At 30.1% G+C, this 19,759-nt stretch overlaps 3 protein-coding genes and 1 non-coding gene across 4 annotated transcripts; 3 read left to right on the top strand and 1 right to left on the bottom strand.

Annotated features, from left to right (window-relative positions):
• Positions 1-208: 208 nt before the first annotated feature.
• TRNAV-CAC lies at positions 209-282 on the bottom strand. Its single transcript has one exon. It is a non-coding gene; the product is annotated as a tRNA-Val (tRNA).
• A 1,759-nt stretch (positions 283-2,041) lies between these two features.
• LOC114374893 (60S ribosomal protein L35) lies at positions 2,042-3,808 on the top strand. Its single transcript, XM_028332614.1, has 4 exons — positions 2,042-2,201; positions 2,301-2,436; positions 2,528-2,684; positions 3,562-3,808. Exons 1-4 carry the CDS (start codon positions 2,198-2,200, stop codon positions 3,634-3,636), a joined length of 372 nt encoding a protein of 123 aa, XP_028188415.1. The 5' UTR covers positions 2,042-2,197; the 3' UTR covers positions 3,637-3,808.
• Positions 3,809-8,596: 4,788 nt separating this feature from the next.
• LOC114375150 (exocyst complex component EXO70H1-like) lies at positions 8,597-10,350 on the top strand. The gene has a single exon (XM_028332901.1). It carries the CDS (start codon positions 8,719-8,721, stop codon positions 10,171-10,173), a length of 1,455 nt encoding a protein of 484 aa, XP_028188702.1. The 5' UTR covers positions 8,597-8,718; the 3' UTR covers positions 10,174-10,350.
• Positions 10,351-16,869: 6,519 nt separating this feature from the next.
• On the top strand, positions 16,870-19,004 carry LOC114375347 (exocyst complex component EXO70H1-like). The gene has a single exon (XM_028333124.1). It carries the CDS (start codon positions 16,956-16,958, stop codon positions 18,744-18,746), a length of 1,791 nt encoding a protein of 596 aa, XP_028188925.1. The 5' UTR covers positions 16,870-16,955; the 3' UTR covers positions 18,747-19,004.
• The last annotated feature ends 755 nt before the right edge of the window (positions 19,005-19,759 follow it).

The raw sequence follows: 19,759 nt of genomic DNA, 5'->3' as shown, positions 1-19,759 counted from the left end.
AATTGTTCCTATATTTCTTCCCTCTATTAGTCTCGTTATTTCTCTTTGGTCGGTCTATCTATCTATCTACTCATTATAAGTTTGTTAAGTTCCTGAGAAAGTTTTGGTCAACCATGTAAGAAACCAGTATCCAAGGATTAATTAAGACTTAAACCTCCAAATTAACATTTTGTATCAAAATTGAAAATTCTCTTAATTTATATAAAAATGTCTGAGCCCGGGTTCGAACCGGGGACCTCTAGTGTGTGAGACTAGCGTGATAACCAACTACACCACCCAGACTTCATTTGATAAAATCATTAAGGTTTTTTGTCTTATTGTTCTATTACTTATTACTTCATTTCAATTTTTTAATCTTATATTTTCATTCTTTATATATAATTTGTTATGTCTATTTTTTTCTTCTTTATTTATTTTATATCTCTCTATTTTCGCGTACAATATATATATATATATATATATAACATTTTTCTTTCTTATCCAATAAACGAAAGCATCCATTAGTTAATATCATACAAATAATTTATTTAAATAAATTTTAATTTTGTAGGTACATCCATATAGTATGATGTGTCATTGAATATATCGACATGCTAGTATAACTTAAAAAAATATAAATGTAAAATAAGTCGTACGTGAAAAATGAAATATTTAGGTTCATTTGCTACATATTAAAAAAATTATTCTAATATAAAAAACATAATAAATTATTTTTTGGTTTTTATATAAAAAAAAGAAGTTGATTATGTTTGTTTATAATAAAAAATCACTTAAAAAAACTTATTTATGAGATGTTATTTACTATAAATTTTAATTGTAATCCTACTTTGGATTGTTTTCACTTTTTTATTATTTAAAAAAGTTGAAACAATTTTAAAAAAAAACTAAAAGAAATGGGCCTTAAAAAGAAAAGAGTAGACACAAAGAGTTCACTACGTCAGTCCGTTAGGCAGAAGGTCTTGCAATTAAGGCCGGGATCTAATTTGAGTTTGGGAATTGCTATGGGCACGTACTTTTTTACTTGATGCATTCAGTATTTTCTCAAAATGTCAAAAATGCCCTTATAGGCATTTAGGGTTATAAATAACACATTCTTTTTTTTCATTTCTCCATCTCCTTTTTTTTTCATAAAACCTCACCCGTAATTGAAACTTGCTTCCGTTACCTTCTGTTGGTGTGCATTTGTTATCGTCGATGGTGCACATACTTTGTTAAGGATATACGGTAAAGTTTGGTGTTGTTTAGTATGTTTTAAATAATATTACCAAATCAATATTTATAAAATTTCTAAAACTATCGCTAACATATAAAAAAATTAATTTTTATGACATGTTAAAAATAAATAAATAAATAAATTTTATTTTTAATTAAAAAAAAAAGAAACTCATACGAATTGATGATCCGTATGAGTCATGTGGATTGGCAATCCATATCATTCATATGGATCATCAATCCGTATGAGCTTTTTAAACAAAATTAATTTTTTAAAAAAAAATTGATACGGATTGATAATCCATATGAGTCATATAAATTGACAATCCATATCACTAATACGGATCATTAATTCATAAGAATTTTTTAAAAAAATTAATTTTAAATTTTTTATTTTTTAAAAAAACAATTAAAAATTTAAATTTCTTTTTTTAATGTCTTTTTTTCTGTATGAGTCATAAAAAAATTTAAATTAAAAAAATAATTAAAAATTTAAATCCGTAGGAGTCATAAAATGTCTTTTTTTAAAATAATATTTTTAAAAAAAAATAAATAAAATTTAAAAATTTATTTTTTTTAAAAAAAATTCATACAGATTGATGAATCATATAAATTATATGAACTAAAAATCCGTATGAATTTATTTTAAAAAAATATTTTTTAATTATTTAAAAAATTAATTAAAATTTATAATAAAAAAACTCATACAGATTACAAGTCATATTGATTATCATTTCGTATTTAAAGAAAAGGTGAAGGATATTATAATCCTTTCACCTGTACTGCTGGTGTCCCAGAAAAATGCTGGTGCACGAAGGAACTCCCTATCAGCTTTGAAAAAAAAGGCCCAAATCCACTTGATACGTTAACCAGTGTTACGTTTTGTCCCAGATTAGGGTAGTAGCAGAAAGAAAGAGTAACCAGGTGGTAGGGTTTCTCATTCTTTTCATCCTCTTCGCAGAGCCTCAGTAGCTTTGCATTAGCAATGGGTATGATTAAACTTCTACTACGTCGTGATTTCCTTCAATTGCATTGCGATTTCATTCATTCATTTATTTTTTCTATTTTGTTGTGTTGAAATTCAAAAGCGAGAATCAAGGTGTACGAGCTGAGGAACAAGACAAAAGCAGAGCTTCTGAACCAACTGAAGGATCTCAAAGCAGAACTCGCTCTCCTCCGCGTCGCCAAGGTCACCGGCGGAGCCCCGAACAAGCTTTCCAAAATGTACCTTCCCTCTCTCTTTCATATCAAATCCCTAATTCCTAATTGGATTGAAATGCTTACGAATTTGAATGCGTTTGTTGTGTGGATGTAGCAAAGTGGTTAGGCTTTCGATAGCGCAGGTGCTGACGGTGATTTCCCAGAAGCAAAAAGCAGCGCTGAGAGAGGCTTACAAGAAGAAGAAATACCTTCCTTTGGATCTGCGTCCCAAGAAGACCAGAGCCATCCGAAGGCGCTTAACTAAGCACCAGGTACTTTTCATGCCTTACTCTTCCAATTTTTGCATTTTCTGTTTATTATGCTATGATTGTGTTGTGTCCTTAACTTACTTGTTCTACTTTATTCAGTGTTGGAATAATTGCCTAGTTCATAATCGTTTCGTTGGTAAGAAAAAATAAATAAAATAATCACGGGATTAGTTTCAAAGTTTGTGTCTAGAAATGATGTATGGTTGAACATGTTTTCAATTTTGAATTCCTCCTTTTACTTGTGCTGTTTCCAAACGTGTCATAGATCAGTATTGGCCTTGAGTAGAGCTGAAATGCTCAAATTTAGTCACAGCTTTCAACTTTTCTGAATACCGAATTGTCTTTGGAAATATCATCTAATAATCTGGGCTTTAGAAAATCAACCAGATAGTCATGATATCGTCTCATCTAATAACTATTTTTTTCTTCTTGTTTTTGTTATAAATATGGTGAGTACCATTGTGAACACTCAACTAAGGAACATGGTTGAAAGTTTGACTGCAATTACGATTATAAGTTATCCTTAGGGGAGCAATATACGATACAATTTTTATTGTTTTGGTCACGTAACGTGAAAATTATTAGCTGATGTTTTTACAGTTAACCCACGTTCTGATTCATGTAATGTTTTATCTGGTTGGTTTGATCTAATGGAAGATGAACGCACTATTTTTTATTCCTTTACTAGTTTTGAATCTTTTGATTTGTGGAGCTCTTTGTATGATTTGTGGAGCTCGTTGTAATCAGTTATACCATTATTTTCTATGTTTGCTGTAGATTGTTTTCCTATCTCGAGTTTCTGAACGAGATAGATATTTCTGGCCATAGAGGGTTCTCATTTAACGTAGCTGAATGAATGAACTTGCTGTTTTTCTTACAGGCTTCATTGAAGACAGAGCGTGAGAAGAAGAAGGAATTGTATTTTCCACTGCGAAAATATGCAATTAAAGTGTAATGTTAGATCCCAATACGGATGATAATTTTGGCGTTTGTTAGTTGACACAGTTTTGATGCCGTTTTGTCCTAGTTTTCTTTTAATCATCATGAAACTTTTATTAAATGTTAACTGGTTTTACTCTCGCCTTTGTTTTTTCGTCATATATGAAAATTTTCAATTTTTGCATGCACAGGCTAATCTATACTCTTTTGTGATTCACCAGTTATTAATAAAGTTCGTAGATCAGTTTTATTAATAATGTTGTGTTGAAGGCTCGTTGTCGAATTTTTCTGCATTCCAAATTGGCCCATAGTTTTGACTAAATGACTCTTCTCTAGGACCTTAATCTGAAACTATCTAAGTAAATGTAGTAGTTGGGGCAATCTCAAGGTTTGACATGTCTCTTTTACTCAATCAATTCAGGGAACTGCCCTAAATATCTATACTTTGTAAGGATAAAATATCTTTTCGTCTCAATATTTTATAAATGCTGGCTTTTAGTTATAAAATTTAATATTGAACTTCGATAAGTGGTTACTTTTTTAACATTTTATTTGAATTTTGATATTAGAGATATAGGAACTATTAAATATACAAGAATAACAATTAATTCATCATCTAATATCAGCTTAAAAAAAATCATCAGCTAATATATTTCCGAAAATGTCTTGGCCTTCCTAATAAATGTGGCGTAGCTAGCAATTGAAACTTTGTAATAATAAAGTTGTGGCTTGCTGTTAACCGTCCAAGGCGAACAAACTTGACTGCTTACTTAAAGGTTAAATAGCTTTATTTAGATAGGCGGAAGTAGCCCCCCAAACCTGAGTACATTGTGGGGGCTTTTAACGCCATTTTTTAATAATATGAATAATTTGACCTTTCAAACAAATTTGACTGGAACTAGAAAAAATAAACAGAATTTTACGCTGAGTAAGAATAATCATATTATATTTATATCAATTTTGTCAAGATTATATATATATACTTCACTTCAAACTTGTTTTTTTTTTAAAAATCAGTTTTATAAAAAAATCAAAATCTCAATAATTTTGTTTACAAACGATGAGGTAAACAGTAAACACACGTTTAAGACCTAAAAAAACGTTTAAATACAAGAGAACAGAGAAGAAAAGGGGTTGATTTGGTTTACTGTGCTTTTAATTGCCTCGGAGTTCATTTGCACGGCACACCTATTGGCCATTGCTCTTCAATTTCCCTTTTATCCGAAAAAAGAGTTAAAAACAGGTAAGAGACTAAGATATTTTACGCATAGAAGTTTTTCACATTACAACATTAACAAAAGAACTCTGTTTATACAAAGAGACTTACATAAATAAGAGGGACACAAGAGATAAGAGGATGAGAAATATAAGAAATTGAACTTTGATTATTATAATTTCTCTCCTACTGTTTAACATCTGTATAAGTTGACTTGAAATTTTTATCAAACATCAGCAACAAGTTAAAAAGAAGAAGTTGACTTGAAAATATAAATTTTATTTTGTATGTATCTTCTGTCTAAAATAAAACTTATATTGATTATTACACGGTTTAATGAAATTTATTGATATATAGATTATCATAACATTTGAAAGAGAATATATATATTTTTAATGAAAAAATATATTTCATGCAAAAAGAGAGTATAGATAGAACTCATTTGAATGTAAAAATTGATCACTACATGTTAGATGAAATTTAATTATATATAAATTATCATCAGATTTGAAAGAATTTAGACAGAAATTATTTGAATTTGAAAATAAATTTTAATTCTTATAAGTAGTTATTCTTTAAATTTGTTTCTATAAGTTTTTTTTTGTAAGTCATAACAATTTGTTTTTAATTTTAATAAATTCGTGATTAAATTTATAATAAGGGTGCGGCTTTTGTTAACAAATGAATAAAATCAATTTGCTACAATTTTTTTACCCTCATGATATTTGTTTTCTGATAGTGATAGTGTCCCTAGCTGATTTTCAAAATTTTAATTGTTATTATTATTATTATTATGAATACGTAATAGCTTTAAATTCAAATTAAATTATATTAATTACTGTTATTTTGAATTTGAATTTAAAATAATTATATTAATTATTTCTATTATAATTATGTTATTATTTTCAAATTAATGTAAATTTTATTTTAAGTTATAAAAAAATTTATTATCTTTTATATATTAATATTATAATTAGATTATTATCTTCAAATTTAAAGTATTTTTAATATTTTATATTAATTGAATTTTTCAAAAAGAATATAATAAGATAATTTTAATTTATATACTTAAATAATTTATATAAAAATAATTATTCCACATTTATGTTAAAATATTAATTAATTATTAGATTAAATATTTATTATTGAGATGTGTACATTAGGCTTGTTAAACATAACAATAGAGCAGATAAGAGAACTAGAAATTTATGCATAGAAGTTTTTCACAGCACAATTAATTAATGTTAACAACTATAAAAGTTGACTTGGATTTTTTTTATTAAGCATCAGCAGCAAGTAAAAAAAAATCTATAAGTTGACTTAAAATTGATCAATTTTGATTTGTATGTATCTCCTGCTTAAAATAAAATCTATATTGGTTATTACACGGTTTAATCAAATTTAATAATATATAAATTATCATAATATTTGAAGGAGTATGGATGTTTTTTTATGAAAAAAGATACTAAATAAGATTTGGAAGAATTTAGACAGAACTTATTTGAATTTAAAGTTAATTTTTTAATAACTTAAAAATTAATTGTGAAAGGGTTATACAAAGAATGGTATAAAAATAATATAACTCCACGGAAAAATCATTTATATACTCTTTTTCATAACTGTTTCTATAATTAGGTAGAAAAATGAGAATGATATGATAAATGGTGGCGTAAATGAAATAGAAGAAAAATTGGAAAGGACATTGGGGTAAGAAGATTTAGGGGTGTTCACGAGAGTGATTGATTTTAATTTGTTTAGTTTGGTTTGGATTTGGAATTCTTTTCGTCAAATCCGATTCAAACCAAATTGATGTTGAACCGGGTTGGTTCGATTTGGATCATGGGATATCTGATAAAATATTTCAAAAAAATATAAATAATAATAATTTATCCCAAAATTAATTGATAATTCTCTAATATACACCAAATTAATCAAATTTATCATGAAGAGATTCGAAGATCAAAATTGTATTATCTGTGTCAACTAGGTGGAGGTATGAAGGAGGCTTGATGGCGTTAACAACTATCGTGAGGAGGCAGAACAATGGATGAATTAGGCTATGTGAATGTTCGTGTACAATGTCATTCTAAGGTTATGTGACAAGGAAAAAGAAAGTGCCAAAGTAAATTTATGTGAGTGTGTAATAATCATAAAACATAACGGAAACACACAAAATGACATAAAAATATAAGTAATTTTAACACTTAAATAATAAAAATTAATAATATATATTCGGGATGGTTTGGATTTGAAAATTCTCAAATCTATACTTGAATCAATTGTCATTAGTTCTAATTGGGTTTGATTGGATTGGATTCAAGGAACAAATTTGAACCAATTTAATTGGTTTGATTAGAATCATTAAGTTCCTTGGGTTGATCTAGACCAATCAACACCCCGATAAAAAATTATTAAGTGTTCCATAATTATTACGTCATTTATGATCTCGATCAATAATCATGTGACAAGTGAACAATAAAAAATATAACTATTAAATTAAAGATATATTAAATAATTATCTAATAATAATTAATTATGTTATCGTTTAATTTAATGAATTTTAATCAATTTAAAGTCACATAATTTATGGATTGGGGTTGACTAATCATTAGTGTATGCATTTAGGCATATTATGAATCACCGATGAAGCACAAAGAGCTGACCAACGTAGCTCCAAATAGCTACCAAATGAGGACGAGCTAGGAACAAAATTCATCATAGGAGGGAAATGGTCCAATTCAATTAACACATGTTTTACCAGGATTTGGAACTTATGTATTGTGCTTGTGCATGTATTATGTATAAAACTGTGATCTTATCTACTGCCCAAAATTAAAGTTCCAAGTTAATTATTCCAAGCGTTTGATTTGGAACTTATGTATTGTGCATGTATTATCATTTACAAAACAGATTTTAGAAGTTATTTTTTACATAGAGGAAAAAGGGAGAATTAATTTTTAGATAGTATATATGTAAGAGAAGAATATGAAATAGCTATCAAACATTTACCCATTTTCTTTGTTTGCCCATCACAATTTGTTAAAAGAGTGATAATTTATTAAAACCAAAGGAGGATCGTAACTTCCAAATGATAAGTTCCACTCTGATTGGTCCAAAACATTATTCACATGTATATGTTATGTTGTTTTCATTAATACTATAGTATTAATTAATTAACTGTATGCATTGTAGACAGTCGACACCCCCATACGATTATAAAAAAAAGGAGTGGGGAAATAGTCGTAAATATTTCAATATATAGAAGAATGATAACTACAAATATAATAAAAATAAACCCGACGGCACTTAAACCTAATTAGCAGGAGGCAGGACTTATTCTTTCGTGCTAGTTCCTTGCTTCACATCAGGATAGGGACAGAGTTCAAGTTCCAACTTCGAAACCAAACCAGTAAGACTAGATCAGCACACACATATTGATGCACTGAAGAGTAATAATACATTAATAACATAATTTATAATCCATGAATCATTCACAATTTTATATATTTTATTAATATTTATTATTTTTTTTCTTTCTATCATATTATAAATTCTATTATATATATATATATAGTAGAATAACATATTGGTAGTATTTTATTTTAAGAAAGGTAAAATAAAAAGGAAGTGTTATTACTCTATTACTATATACTATAACAAACGAATAAAAATCCTATGTTTTGTAATTGATGACACGCTTTAGAAGATACTAATTTGAAAGAAAGTTGTGAATTGTGCATTAAACAGATGCGTCTTCCCTCCCTCCCAGGTCAAGCAATGCAATCTTCACATCTATAAATACGTCTCAAACGACCAACACTGCCAAAAGGAATCAAAACTCAAACTCATTAATTGGTGTTTATTTCCTCAACTCAAACTGAAATGCCGAAAATGGGACTCAAAAACTTGTTCTTCTTCAAAGCATCACCATCGCCACCTTCCTCTCCTCCCACAAGAACCTTCTCCGATTCACTAATGGACCAAAACATCGAAACCGCTCGCGCCATCATTTCCAAATGGGAACTTATTTCCCCTTCTGACCAAACCGCCCCTCTTTTCAGCAACACTCGCCAAGAAGCCAAACAGTACCTTAACGCTGTCATGAGCCTGCAGTCCACTATGCAGCACCTCGTCGCACTGGATTCCTCCTCCGACACCCTCGTCCAAGCCCACTTCCTTATGCAACTCGCCATGAAGAGACTCCAGGCCGAGTTCTATCGAATATTAGCCCAAAACAGAGACAATCTCCATCCTGAATCCGTCGCCTCCACCGATCACCGGAGCAGCAGCGTCTCCGATGACGGCTCCGATTTCTCCGACGATGAGTTCCGCTTCGCCGGCGACTCTGTCTCCACGGTCGCCATGGCGGACCTGAAAGCCATTGCGGAGTGTATGGTTTCCGCCGGATACAGCGAAGAGTGCGTCAAGATTTACATCTTAATGAGAAAATCAATCGTAGATGAGTCACTGTATCACTTCGGAGTGGAGAGGCTGAGCTCCTCTCAGATTCAGAAGATGGACTGGGAAGCGCTCGAGTCCAAGATTAAGTCCTGGCTCAACGCTGTCAAGATCGCCGTCGGCTCTTTGTTTCACGGTGAGAGAACGCTCTGCGACTACGTCTTCGGTTCACCGGAGAGGAAGACCGCGGAGTCCTGCTTCGCCGCGATTTGCAGCGAAGGGGCTACGTCGTTGTTCGGATTCCCGGAAAAAGTTGCCAAGTGCAGCAAGAAAACGCCGGAGAAAATGTTCAGGACGCTCGACTTGTACGAAGCGATCTCTGATAACCGTCAACAAATTGAATCCATCTTCTCGTCAGAATCAACCTTCTCAATCAGATCGCAGGTACTTGCTTCTCAGGCTAGGCTGGGCGAGGCCGTTGGGACGATGCTAAACAACTTCGAATCCGCGATTCAAAAGGAATCCTCCAAGATTCTCATGCCTGGCGGCGAGATCCACCCGCTCACGCGTTACGTCATGAACTACATCGCGTTCCTGGGCGATTACGGCGACGGGCTCGCGGAGATAGTCGGCGATTGGCGTAAAAATTCGTTGCCGGAGTGTTACTACCGAAGTCCCGATCGCGAGGGAAAGAAAGGGTCATCGGAGATAGCTGAACGGATGGCGTGGCTGATATTAGTGCTCCTCTGTAAGCTGGACAGAAAAGCTGAACTCTACAAAGAGGTTGCACTCTCTTATCTGTTCCTGGCGAATAACGTGCAATACGTCGTCGTAAAGGTCCGCAACACAAACCTAGGGTTGATCCTTGGGGAGGATTGGTTGACGAAGCACGAGTTGAAGGTGAAAGAGTATGTTTCCAAGTACGACCAAGCATCTTGAAGGATGCGTTTAATTGCTTTGTTCTCTCGCTCCTCTTTCACGGAGATGAAGCAGCTAGCTCAATTTTTTATGAAGCTATAGTTAATTATATGCGCATGATTAATATGTGATACACACAGTAAATACAATAAGATAGCATCAAATATACCTTAATGAAATTTTCTTATTTTCAAAATATATATATTCATATTCATGTTACTCTATAATAGTATTTTTAATTTATATATTTTGTAGTCTACATATTTCAATTTTCAAAAAATTATAATTATCATGTATTTATTATGTACGAGGGTGTATGTAAGGTTTGAGAAATGGATAACATTTTGTATAATGAGGCAAAACTAATGGAATTAATAAGTATATATATATTTTCATTTATTCTAATCATACAGCTTCATAAAACGCTTTACAAAATAGTATATATAAGTGTATTATATTTGTAAACCACGACAAGTTTTGTACAAGTTTTAGAAAATATTCAAAATTAATAGACAAAGTCTAGTAGAATAATAAATGCAGGATAAAAACGAGGTTAAAGCGATTCACCCATTATTTTTGTAGGCAAATAGAATTTCTATTAATAGAAATGGCTCGACAACAATATTAAACGAGATGCAAGGAAAGAATAGCAGCACTACAACAGAATCAACACCCGAAACTAAATAATAGCAGCAGCATATCTGATCACACAGCAGCTCTAGGTACAAATCATCACCATGCATCAAAAACATCCTAAGCAGTACTGAAAAAGGAGTCTGAAGCGATTCACCCATAAATTTAAATTGTATTACAATTAAAAAGTTACTTTAATTTTCTTTAACATTTTATTTAAACTTTACCATTATTTATTGATATGATAGTGTTGTTTTGTTAAAAAAACTATAAATTATTGCAATAAGATTCATGAATATATGCAAATATTTTTTAAAAAATATGATATTATCGTATTAGCAAATAACAAACCATTGGTCCAAACAGTTTTAAAGTCATTTTTCAGATAAAATTTCGAATTCGAGTTTTATGAATAAAAAAAATGTTAGTTAAAAAATGAGACTCTATCAAAAATAATTATAACTAGGTGCATTTAAAGATAAGATTCTCCCGTCCAAATTAGTCATAATAAAATTAGTAGATATTTTATACTAATATTATACCATAAAAGAAATTACGAATATATTCTTTTTATTCCGTTAACATAGAATTAAAGTTGAGTACATATTTAATTGTTAAGTATATGTTTATGTAGCGTTATATTCCCCGTTATTTGACTTCCTGATACAAGTATATTAATATTGGTCGAAAATGTCTTGTCCTTCTTAATAATGGCAGGGTAAACGAAATTGTGTCATACAAATAAAAAGTCAACTAGTAAACAGATATAAGGTAAACAAGTTATTTGGATTTTTTTCTGCTGATCATGTGGATAAAAAATAATTCAGTGAAAAATAATGATTAATTTTTATTGGAGATTATAAATAGATATAGTATGAGTGTGTGTTTTTCAACAAAATTTATTTAAGATTCAATAACCAATTACGATCTATTTGAATTGATAAAGCAAGCGTAATTTATTTATCGTTTTCCCGATGAATTCAGTTCCATGTAAGTTGTGGGATTATATTGCCGTTAACCGTCCAAAGCCAACAAACTTGACTGCTTGTAGGTTAGTAGAGCTTTAATTGATGGGCGAAAGTAGCCACCAAACATGAGTACATGTTGGGGGGCTTTTAATTAACTAACACCATTTTTGAATATTTTGTAATAGAAAGAATTGACCTTACTAAAAATATTTGAATAGAGATAAAAATAATAAATTTTACGTTGCCTACAAATAATTATATTAAAATTTTTCTCAATTTTATTTGGAATTGATTTAAATGTAACTATTTCACTTCAAACTTATTTTTATCAAAAATAGTTTTATAAAACCAAAATCATTCAAAAAGCATTGTACACGGCGAGGTAATTAAACAGTAAACACACGTTTAAAACCTACCCAAAAAAAATCCCACGTTTAAAAGAAAGAGAAGGAAAAGGGCTTGGTTGCTTTGGTTGACTGCTCTTAATTGCCTCGGAGTTCATTTGCACGACACACCAGTTTCTCTTCAATCTCCCTTTTATCCGAAAAAAGATAAATAATTTTGTTACAAAATAAAAAAGAAAAACAATTCTTGAATAATCCTCGGCTAAGAAGAAAAATTTGTTTAGTGATATAATATAACAAACAGAGAGATTAAAAAAAAGTATTATTAGGATGTTTGTAACTTTGTATTTAACAAGTATAAAAAAAATCATTATATATATATATATATACAAGAAAAAAAAGGATTATAAATTGATAATGTAAAATTTTCTACATAACTATTTAATCACAATTCATTATGTCTTGTAATTTTTTTTATAAAACCATTCAATTACAACACATTATATATTATATATGATAATTTTGTTTGTTATTAAAATAATATATTATCTTAAAGTAATTTAAATAATAATTTAAAGATGATAATATAAAATTATTTTACTAAATCAATATATAATATGTGTGATGTCTGGTATATATTATCTTACTATATGACATTGGTTTTTTAGAAAATCAATATTGTATAATTTAGTTTAAAATTGATTTTCAAAAACTAACGTTAATGTTTATACTTTAACGTTTATGCTTTAATTTTGATAATTTTAACATTGGTTAATAATCAATGTTAATTTTTTTTAATAATTGATATTAAAAATCTATTTTTTGGTAGTGTATTTTTCTATATATTGAAAAAAGTTAGCATTATGTTTTTTATTGATTAAAATTTATAAATTTTTTATATTTAAGAAGTCTTATTTAAGATTTTACAATTTCAAATTAATTTTAACTAATATAGTATTATAAATTAAGAGTGTGTTAAAGAAAATGTGGAATATGAAGCTCTTCATGTTTATATTATAAAATTTAAAATTGTACTTGTTTTAGAGTATGGGATTTTCATTCTCTCAATTAACCCCCTTTTATATTTTCTCATTTCTCTCTTTATATAATGATAAAATTTTATAATTTTTTAAAAAAATTAAATTGTTATAATTATGAGTATATTATTATTTTAAATTTAATTAAGTCACTTTTTATATTTTTTTCGTTTTCCTCATTTCATAATGGTCTCCAAACACAATTCATAAGAGTGAGATTAGTTTTATAATTTTTTTAAAGATTGTTATTATTAAAAGTATGTAATTTTTTAAATTATAATTTAATTTATAATAATTCTTATTTTTAATTTAAATTTAAATTGTATTGGCTATTGCTATTATTTTTAAATTCACTTTAAATTTTATTTTAAATTCTAAAAATTCTATTGTCTTAAAAATACTGTTATTACAAGCACATTCTTATATTTAAATTTAAATCAATTTAAGTATTGATATTTTTATACTTTTAATGCAATTAATTTATTATAAATATAATAATAGGAATTTTAATTTATATAATTAAGTAGTTTTACATAAAAAAAATTGTTCCACGTCGCCCGTTAAAATATCTATCAACTATTAGATAAAATATTTATTATATAGATGTGCACACTAAGGTTTTTTTTTTTTTAGAATGTGCACCATAAGTTCATTAACATAACATAAAGACAGATAAGAGACCCGGATATTTATGCATAGAACTGAGAAGTTATTCACACACAATATCATCACAAATAACTTTGTTTTATAAAAAGAGAGTTACAGATCATATGAATGAGAGGGACAAAAGCAATAAAGGGGTGAGAAGAAATTGAACTTTCTTATTCACAATTTATATCCCATTATTAACAACTTGTATATCAAATAAAAAAATAATAACAACTTGCATATACGTTGAGTTGAATTTTTTTATTAAACATATATCAGCATGTAATATTCAATTTCAAATGTTAAAAACATATAACAACTTATATATAATTCAATTTCAAGTCAAATGTTATAATTCAATTTTTGTACATATGTGCATAATGCATATTATGAAATAATATGAATATCTCTAATGAAGCACAAATAGCTGACCAAGTAAGTAACTCCAAATAGATACCAAATGAGGACGACCAACGAACAAAATTCATTTAACGAGGGAAATGGTCCAATTCAATTAACTCGAAAGGTTAATTAACATGCATGTTTTACTAGCAAATTTGAAGTTATGTATTGTGCATGTATTATAAGAGTGAGATCCTATCTACTGCTTCCGGTCAACTATTCTGACTTCTGAGTGTTTGATTTTTCTCTCTCTTCAGTTTCTAAAAACTACTATTTTACAAAACAGTTTTTTTAAAAAATAAATTTTAGATATAAAAGGGAGAATTAATTTTTAGATAGTATTTCTTTTGGGTACAAACCTTTTAGGTAGTTTAAATAAGAGAAGAAGATGAAATGGTATAAGGAAAAACATAAATAGCAGGAAGTTAAAAATATAAAATCAAAATAAATTAAAGATTTTATCAATTTTTAGTTTTAAAAACTAAAAAGGAGTATAATTTTCAAAAATAAACTTTTAAGATTAATCTTATCATATAGATTTTTTAATTATCTCAAATAGAAAAAAAATTTAAAAAATTCGAAACAAACATGCCCCAAATTCAAAGTTTTGGGTGGTTTTTTCACTGTTCACTTTTCTTATAGCATAAACAAAATATACAGTTTCCAATTCAGTTCATATTGAACAGAACTCGACCCCTTATCACCATTAATTACAACCCAATCTAGTTGACTCAAATCATTCAAATAATAATAATAATAATAGTCTTGAGTTGACACTAATTATTCAATAGAATAAATTATTCTGATCTGCTTTTCTTTTACATACACACAACTCTCTATAATTTAAAATGTTACATAAAATCTCTTTTATTTTATAGATATTTTACATTTCAATAAAAAATATTTTTTTATATAAATTTGAGAATTACATCCTTAGTATAATTTTATGTTTTTATAAAAAAAAATATCTTTTATAGTTTTTCAAATATTACAAAAATATATTTCCATATATAAACACTATAATTAAATCTCTCTATTGCAGTACAGATTTAAAATTATTAAATTCTTAAATGATAACCAATTAAAATAACATAAGGGATAACGATGAAATAAAGAATCATTTCATATTTAAAATAAAAAATATTATTCAAATTTTTTGTGATAAGAAATCTAATAAGAACTTAACAACATAAATTATTAATAAGATGGAGTAAACTATTTTTTTTTTCAAAATATTTTTTATGAAATAAATTAGAAAAACATGAAATCATATTTAATTGGTTTAATTATATATTACTAATTCACATGATTAAGTATTTATTAATTTTTTTGTTGCAATAATTTTGAAATAATCATTAATACTATATATAATTTCGTCATTTATGATCTTTTACTTTTATTAATAATAATATTTAGTTTATATTTTATTAATTTTAACTTTTAAGTTACATATCTTAAAAAATTGTGATTTAAATATTAGTAATTTCAATTTTTTACTATTACAATGTATTTAACTATAATGCATATACAATACAAAACAATATGTATAATGTTTAAGAATTGAATAAATTCTATAGTATTTAGTGAGAATCAATAATAATACATTTATAAAATAAGAATAATTTTGTGTAGGTCTAAAAGATAAAAGGGATTTTCTGCAAATAGATGGATGGTAAGAGTAATTTTTTTTGTTATATATAATCACTTTCAATTGTTTTTCCTGGTGTCTAGTGAAACTAGGTTTTAATTTTACCAAGTAATGTTTTTTTTTACCATCATATTACTAAAAAGTAATTTTATTAAAAGTATTGACTCATTTTCATTGGAGATCGTGAGTATACATAAAATACATATTTTTCTTTTAATATAATTTATTTGATACACATAAATCATTAAGTTAAAAGACACAAATTATTATATCTTAATTATGTGAATTGTGATTGATTTTTAAGTAACATTTTAAATTTATACATGAATAAAAACATAATGGAGAGAAAAGGTATTACGAAAGTAATTAGACATGTTTTTCAAATATTAATTATAATAATAAAAGCTAATTAATTAATATTTCGCATCCATGCCACCAAAAAAAATAATAAAACAGGAGGACTGTAACTGCCAAATGTTACATTGTTTCCTATTGAAATGTAGTTGTTATGAATATATTAGAGAAAAAAAAATGGGGAAATACTCAGTCGTAAACATTTCAATAGAAAAATGATAACCACAAATCTACAACTACAATAAACAAACCCGACGGCACTAAAACTAAATATGCAGGACTAATTCTTTCGTGCTAATTCCTTGCTTCACATCAAGACACACAGAGTTTCAAGTCCCAACTTGGAAATCAAACCAGTAAAACGATCAGCACGCATATACAGATGCACCAAATTAAGTCTCGTACTAAAAAAATATAAAAACAACAATACTTATTTATTATGAGAAATGGAAATGACTGATTACAGTAAAAAAAAAAAATATATTTTTTTTAAAAAAAAAACAGATTCATTTTTCAGATATATTATTCACATTTCAGCTTCTACCGCGTTTGCTTATCGCTTTCGTTATGTATCTACTCCCTTACGTCCACGCACGAGAGTCAAGGAATGGAATCTTCAAGCTATTCATTTACATCTATAAATACCCGCCCAACTGAACCCAAAACGACCAACACAAACAGCATATACGCCAAAAGCAATCAAAACTCAAACTCATTAATTCCTTCGGTTCCAGTGGCAGTTTAGTTTATTTCCTCAACTCAGATTGAAATGCCGAAGATGGGACTCAAAAACTTGTTCTTCTTCAAAACATCACCATCACCATTGCCACCTTCCTTTCCTCCCACAAGAACCTTCTCCGATTCACTAATGGACGAAAACATCGAAACCGCTCGCGCCATCATTTCAAAATGGGAACTTATTTCCCCTTCGGACCAAACCGCCCCTCTATTCAGCAACACACGCCAAGAAGCCAAACAGTACCTTAACGCTGTCATGAGCCTGCAGTCCACTATGCAGCGCCTCGTCGCACTGGATTCCTCCTCCGACACCCTCGTCCAAGCCCACTTCCTTATGCAACTCGCCATGAAGAGACTCCAGACCGAGTTCTATCGAATATTAGCCCAAAACAGAGACAATCTCCATCCTGAATCCGTCACCTCCACCGATCACCGGAGCAGCAGCGTCTCCGATGACGGCACCAATTTCTCCGACGACGAGTTCCGCTTCGCCGGCGACTCTATCTCCACGGTCGCCATGGTGGACCTGAAAGCCATTGCGGAGTGTATGGTTTCCGCCGGCTACAGCAAAGAGTGCATCAAGACTTACATCTTAACGAGAAAGTCCATGGTGGATGAGGCACTGTACCATTTCGGAGTGGAGAGGCTCAGTTTCTCTCAGGTTCAGAAGATGGACTGGAAGGTGCTCGAGTCCAAGATTAAGTCCTGGCTCAGCGCTGTCAAGTTCGCCATCCGCACTTTGTTTCACGGCGAGAGAACGCTCTGCGATTACGTCTTCGGTTCGCCGGAGAGGAAGATCGCCGAGTCCTGTTTCGCCGCGGTTTGCAGAGAAGGTGCGGAGTCGCTGTTCGCATTCCCGGAAAAAGTGGCCAAGTGCAAGAAAACGCTGGAGAAGATGTTCAGGACGCTCGACTTGTACGAAGCGATATCCGACAACCGGCTACAAATCGAGTCCATCTTCTCGTCGGAATCAACTTCCTCCATCAGATCTCAGGTCGATGTTTCTCAGGCGAGGCTCGGCGAGGCGGTGCGGACGATGTTAGTTGACTTCGAAGCCGCAATTCAGAAGGAATCTTCCAAGATTCCGGTGCCTGGCGGCGGGATCCACCCGCTCACGCGCTACGTAATGAACTACATCGAGTTCCTCGCCGATTACAGGGACTGCGTCGCCGAGATTGTCGCCGATTGGCCTCAAAATTCGTTGCCGGAGTCTTATTACTGCAGTCCGGATCGCGAGGGAATGAATCGTTCAGCAGAGATAGCTGAACGGATGGCATGGTTGATATTAGTGCTCCTCTGCAAGCTCGACGGAAAAGCTGAACTCTACAAGGAAGTTGCACTCTCTTACTTGTTTCTGGCGAATAACATGCAATACGTCGTCGTAAAGGTCCGCAACTCAAAAAACCTAGGGTTCATCGTCGGGGAGGATTGGTTGACGAAGCACGAATTGAAGGTGAAAGAGTACGTTTGCAAGTACGAGCGCGTGGGATGGAGCAAGGTTTTTCTGTCGCTGCCGGAAAATCCGACGGCGGAGCAGGCTAGGGCGATCTACGAGTGTTTGGACGCCGAATTCCATGAAACGTGCAAGGCACAGTCCTCCTGGATCGTACCCGACCGGAAACTGCGAGAGGAAATGAAAGATTCGATAGCTTCTAAACTGGTTCCAAGGTACAGGGAATTCTTCGGGAAGTATCGGGTCGGGTTGGGAACTGATTTCGGGCTTACACCCGATGATTTGGAACATAACCTTTCTGATATTTTATCGGGTAGCGTTTCGTCGTCGCATACTCCTTCTCCTCCGCATCGCTTCAAACGACCGTGAAGTTGGAGCACGCCGGCAAAGTAATGGGCCACACATCTGTCGTTATTGTTTTTTTGGCTAACGGTAAAGACAAGAATGTGGCCCAGATAAGGACACGTCAGTGTATAAGATTTTTTTTGTAGAATGACACCATGGGACATGGATGATTTAGTACCTGGAGGATTTCTTTTTTTTTCAATTCAATGAATCCCCGCCATGGATACAAGAATGTAAGGATATCATGTAATTTAAACTCACACTTACACTGTATTTTTATAATTTTGTACAAGATATTTGTGTAACAAAATTAGTATAAGAATAAATTTCATATAAATAAAATTATGAATTTATACGTTAAAAAAATGCAACATTACTATATATAACCGAAGGAAAAATGAGTTACATTATTATTGTATATGACTATTTGTTTTAGTACCGAATTCAATTGTTTAATTTTCCCTTGTAATAAAAAACAATGTTTTGAAGAAATAGTGTTACATAATTACCGTAAGCCAGGAATCTAAAATATTTATTTATTTAATTTTAGAACTAAGTTTAAGATTACAAATTTCAAATTATTAAAAAAACATACAATGTCAAATGAAATTTATCTTTCAATTGTTTAAATGAAAACTTATTAAAATTTCATAATTTTGTTTAAAACATTTTTCCAAACAATAATAAAGTCAATTCATCTAAGTTTAAGTTGGATTTTATTATTTTATGTTTAGAGGGTAAAAAACTATTTTATATTTTTAGTGTATCGCATTAAATTTTTTTGATTTTTTATCATTATTTTATTTGGTTCTCTCTCGATTTGTATTTCTCTAGTCTCTCTCTATATATGTAGTTTTCTTGTGAACCTAGAAGATAAGGAGAGGAAAAATGAAAGCTTTTCACCAATTAAAAAATGTCAAAAAGAATTGTCTAATAATAGACGCGTGATAAATAATAACGAAGGAAATGAAAAAAGAAAATAGCATTAATCAATCGAGAGGATAAATGAAAATACCAGGTATTTTTTCATAGAAAAA

This window comes from Glycine soja, chromosome 11 (assembly GCF_004193775.1).
Source record: "Glycine soja cultivar W05 chromosome 11, ASM419377v2, whole genome shotgun sequence".
Taxonomy (NCBI): Eukaryota; Viridiplantae; Streptophyta; class Magnoliopsida; order Fabales; family Fabaceae; genus Glycine; species Glycine soja.
The sequence above is the reverse complement of the archived record's forward strand: the minus strand, read 5'-3'. Positions and strand labels throughout refer to the sequence as shown.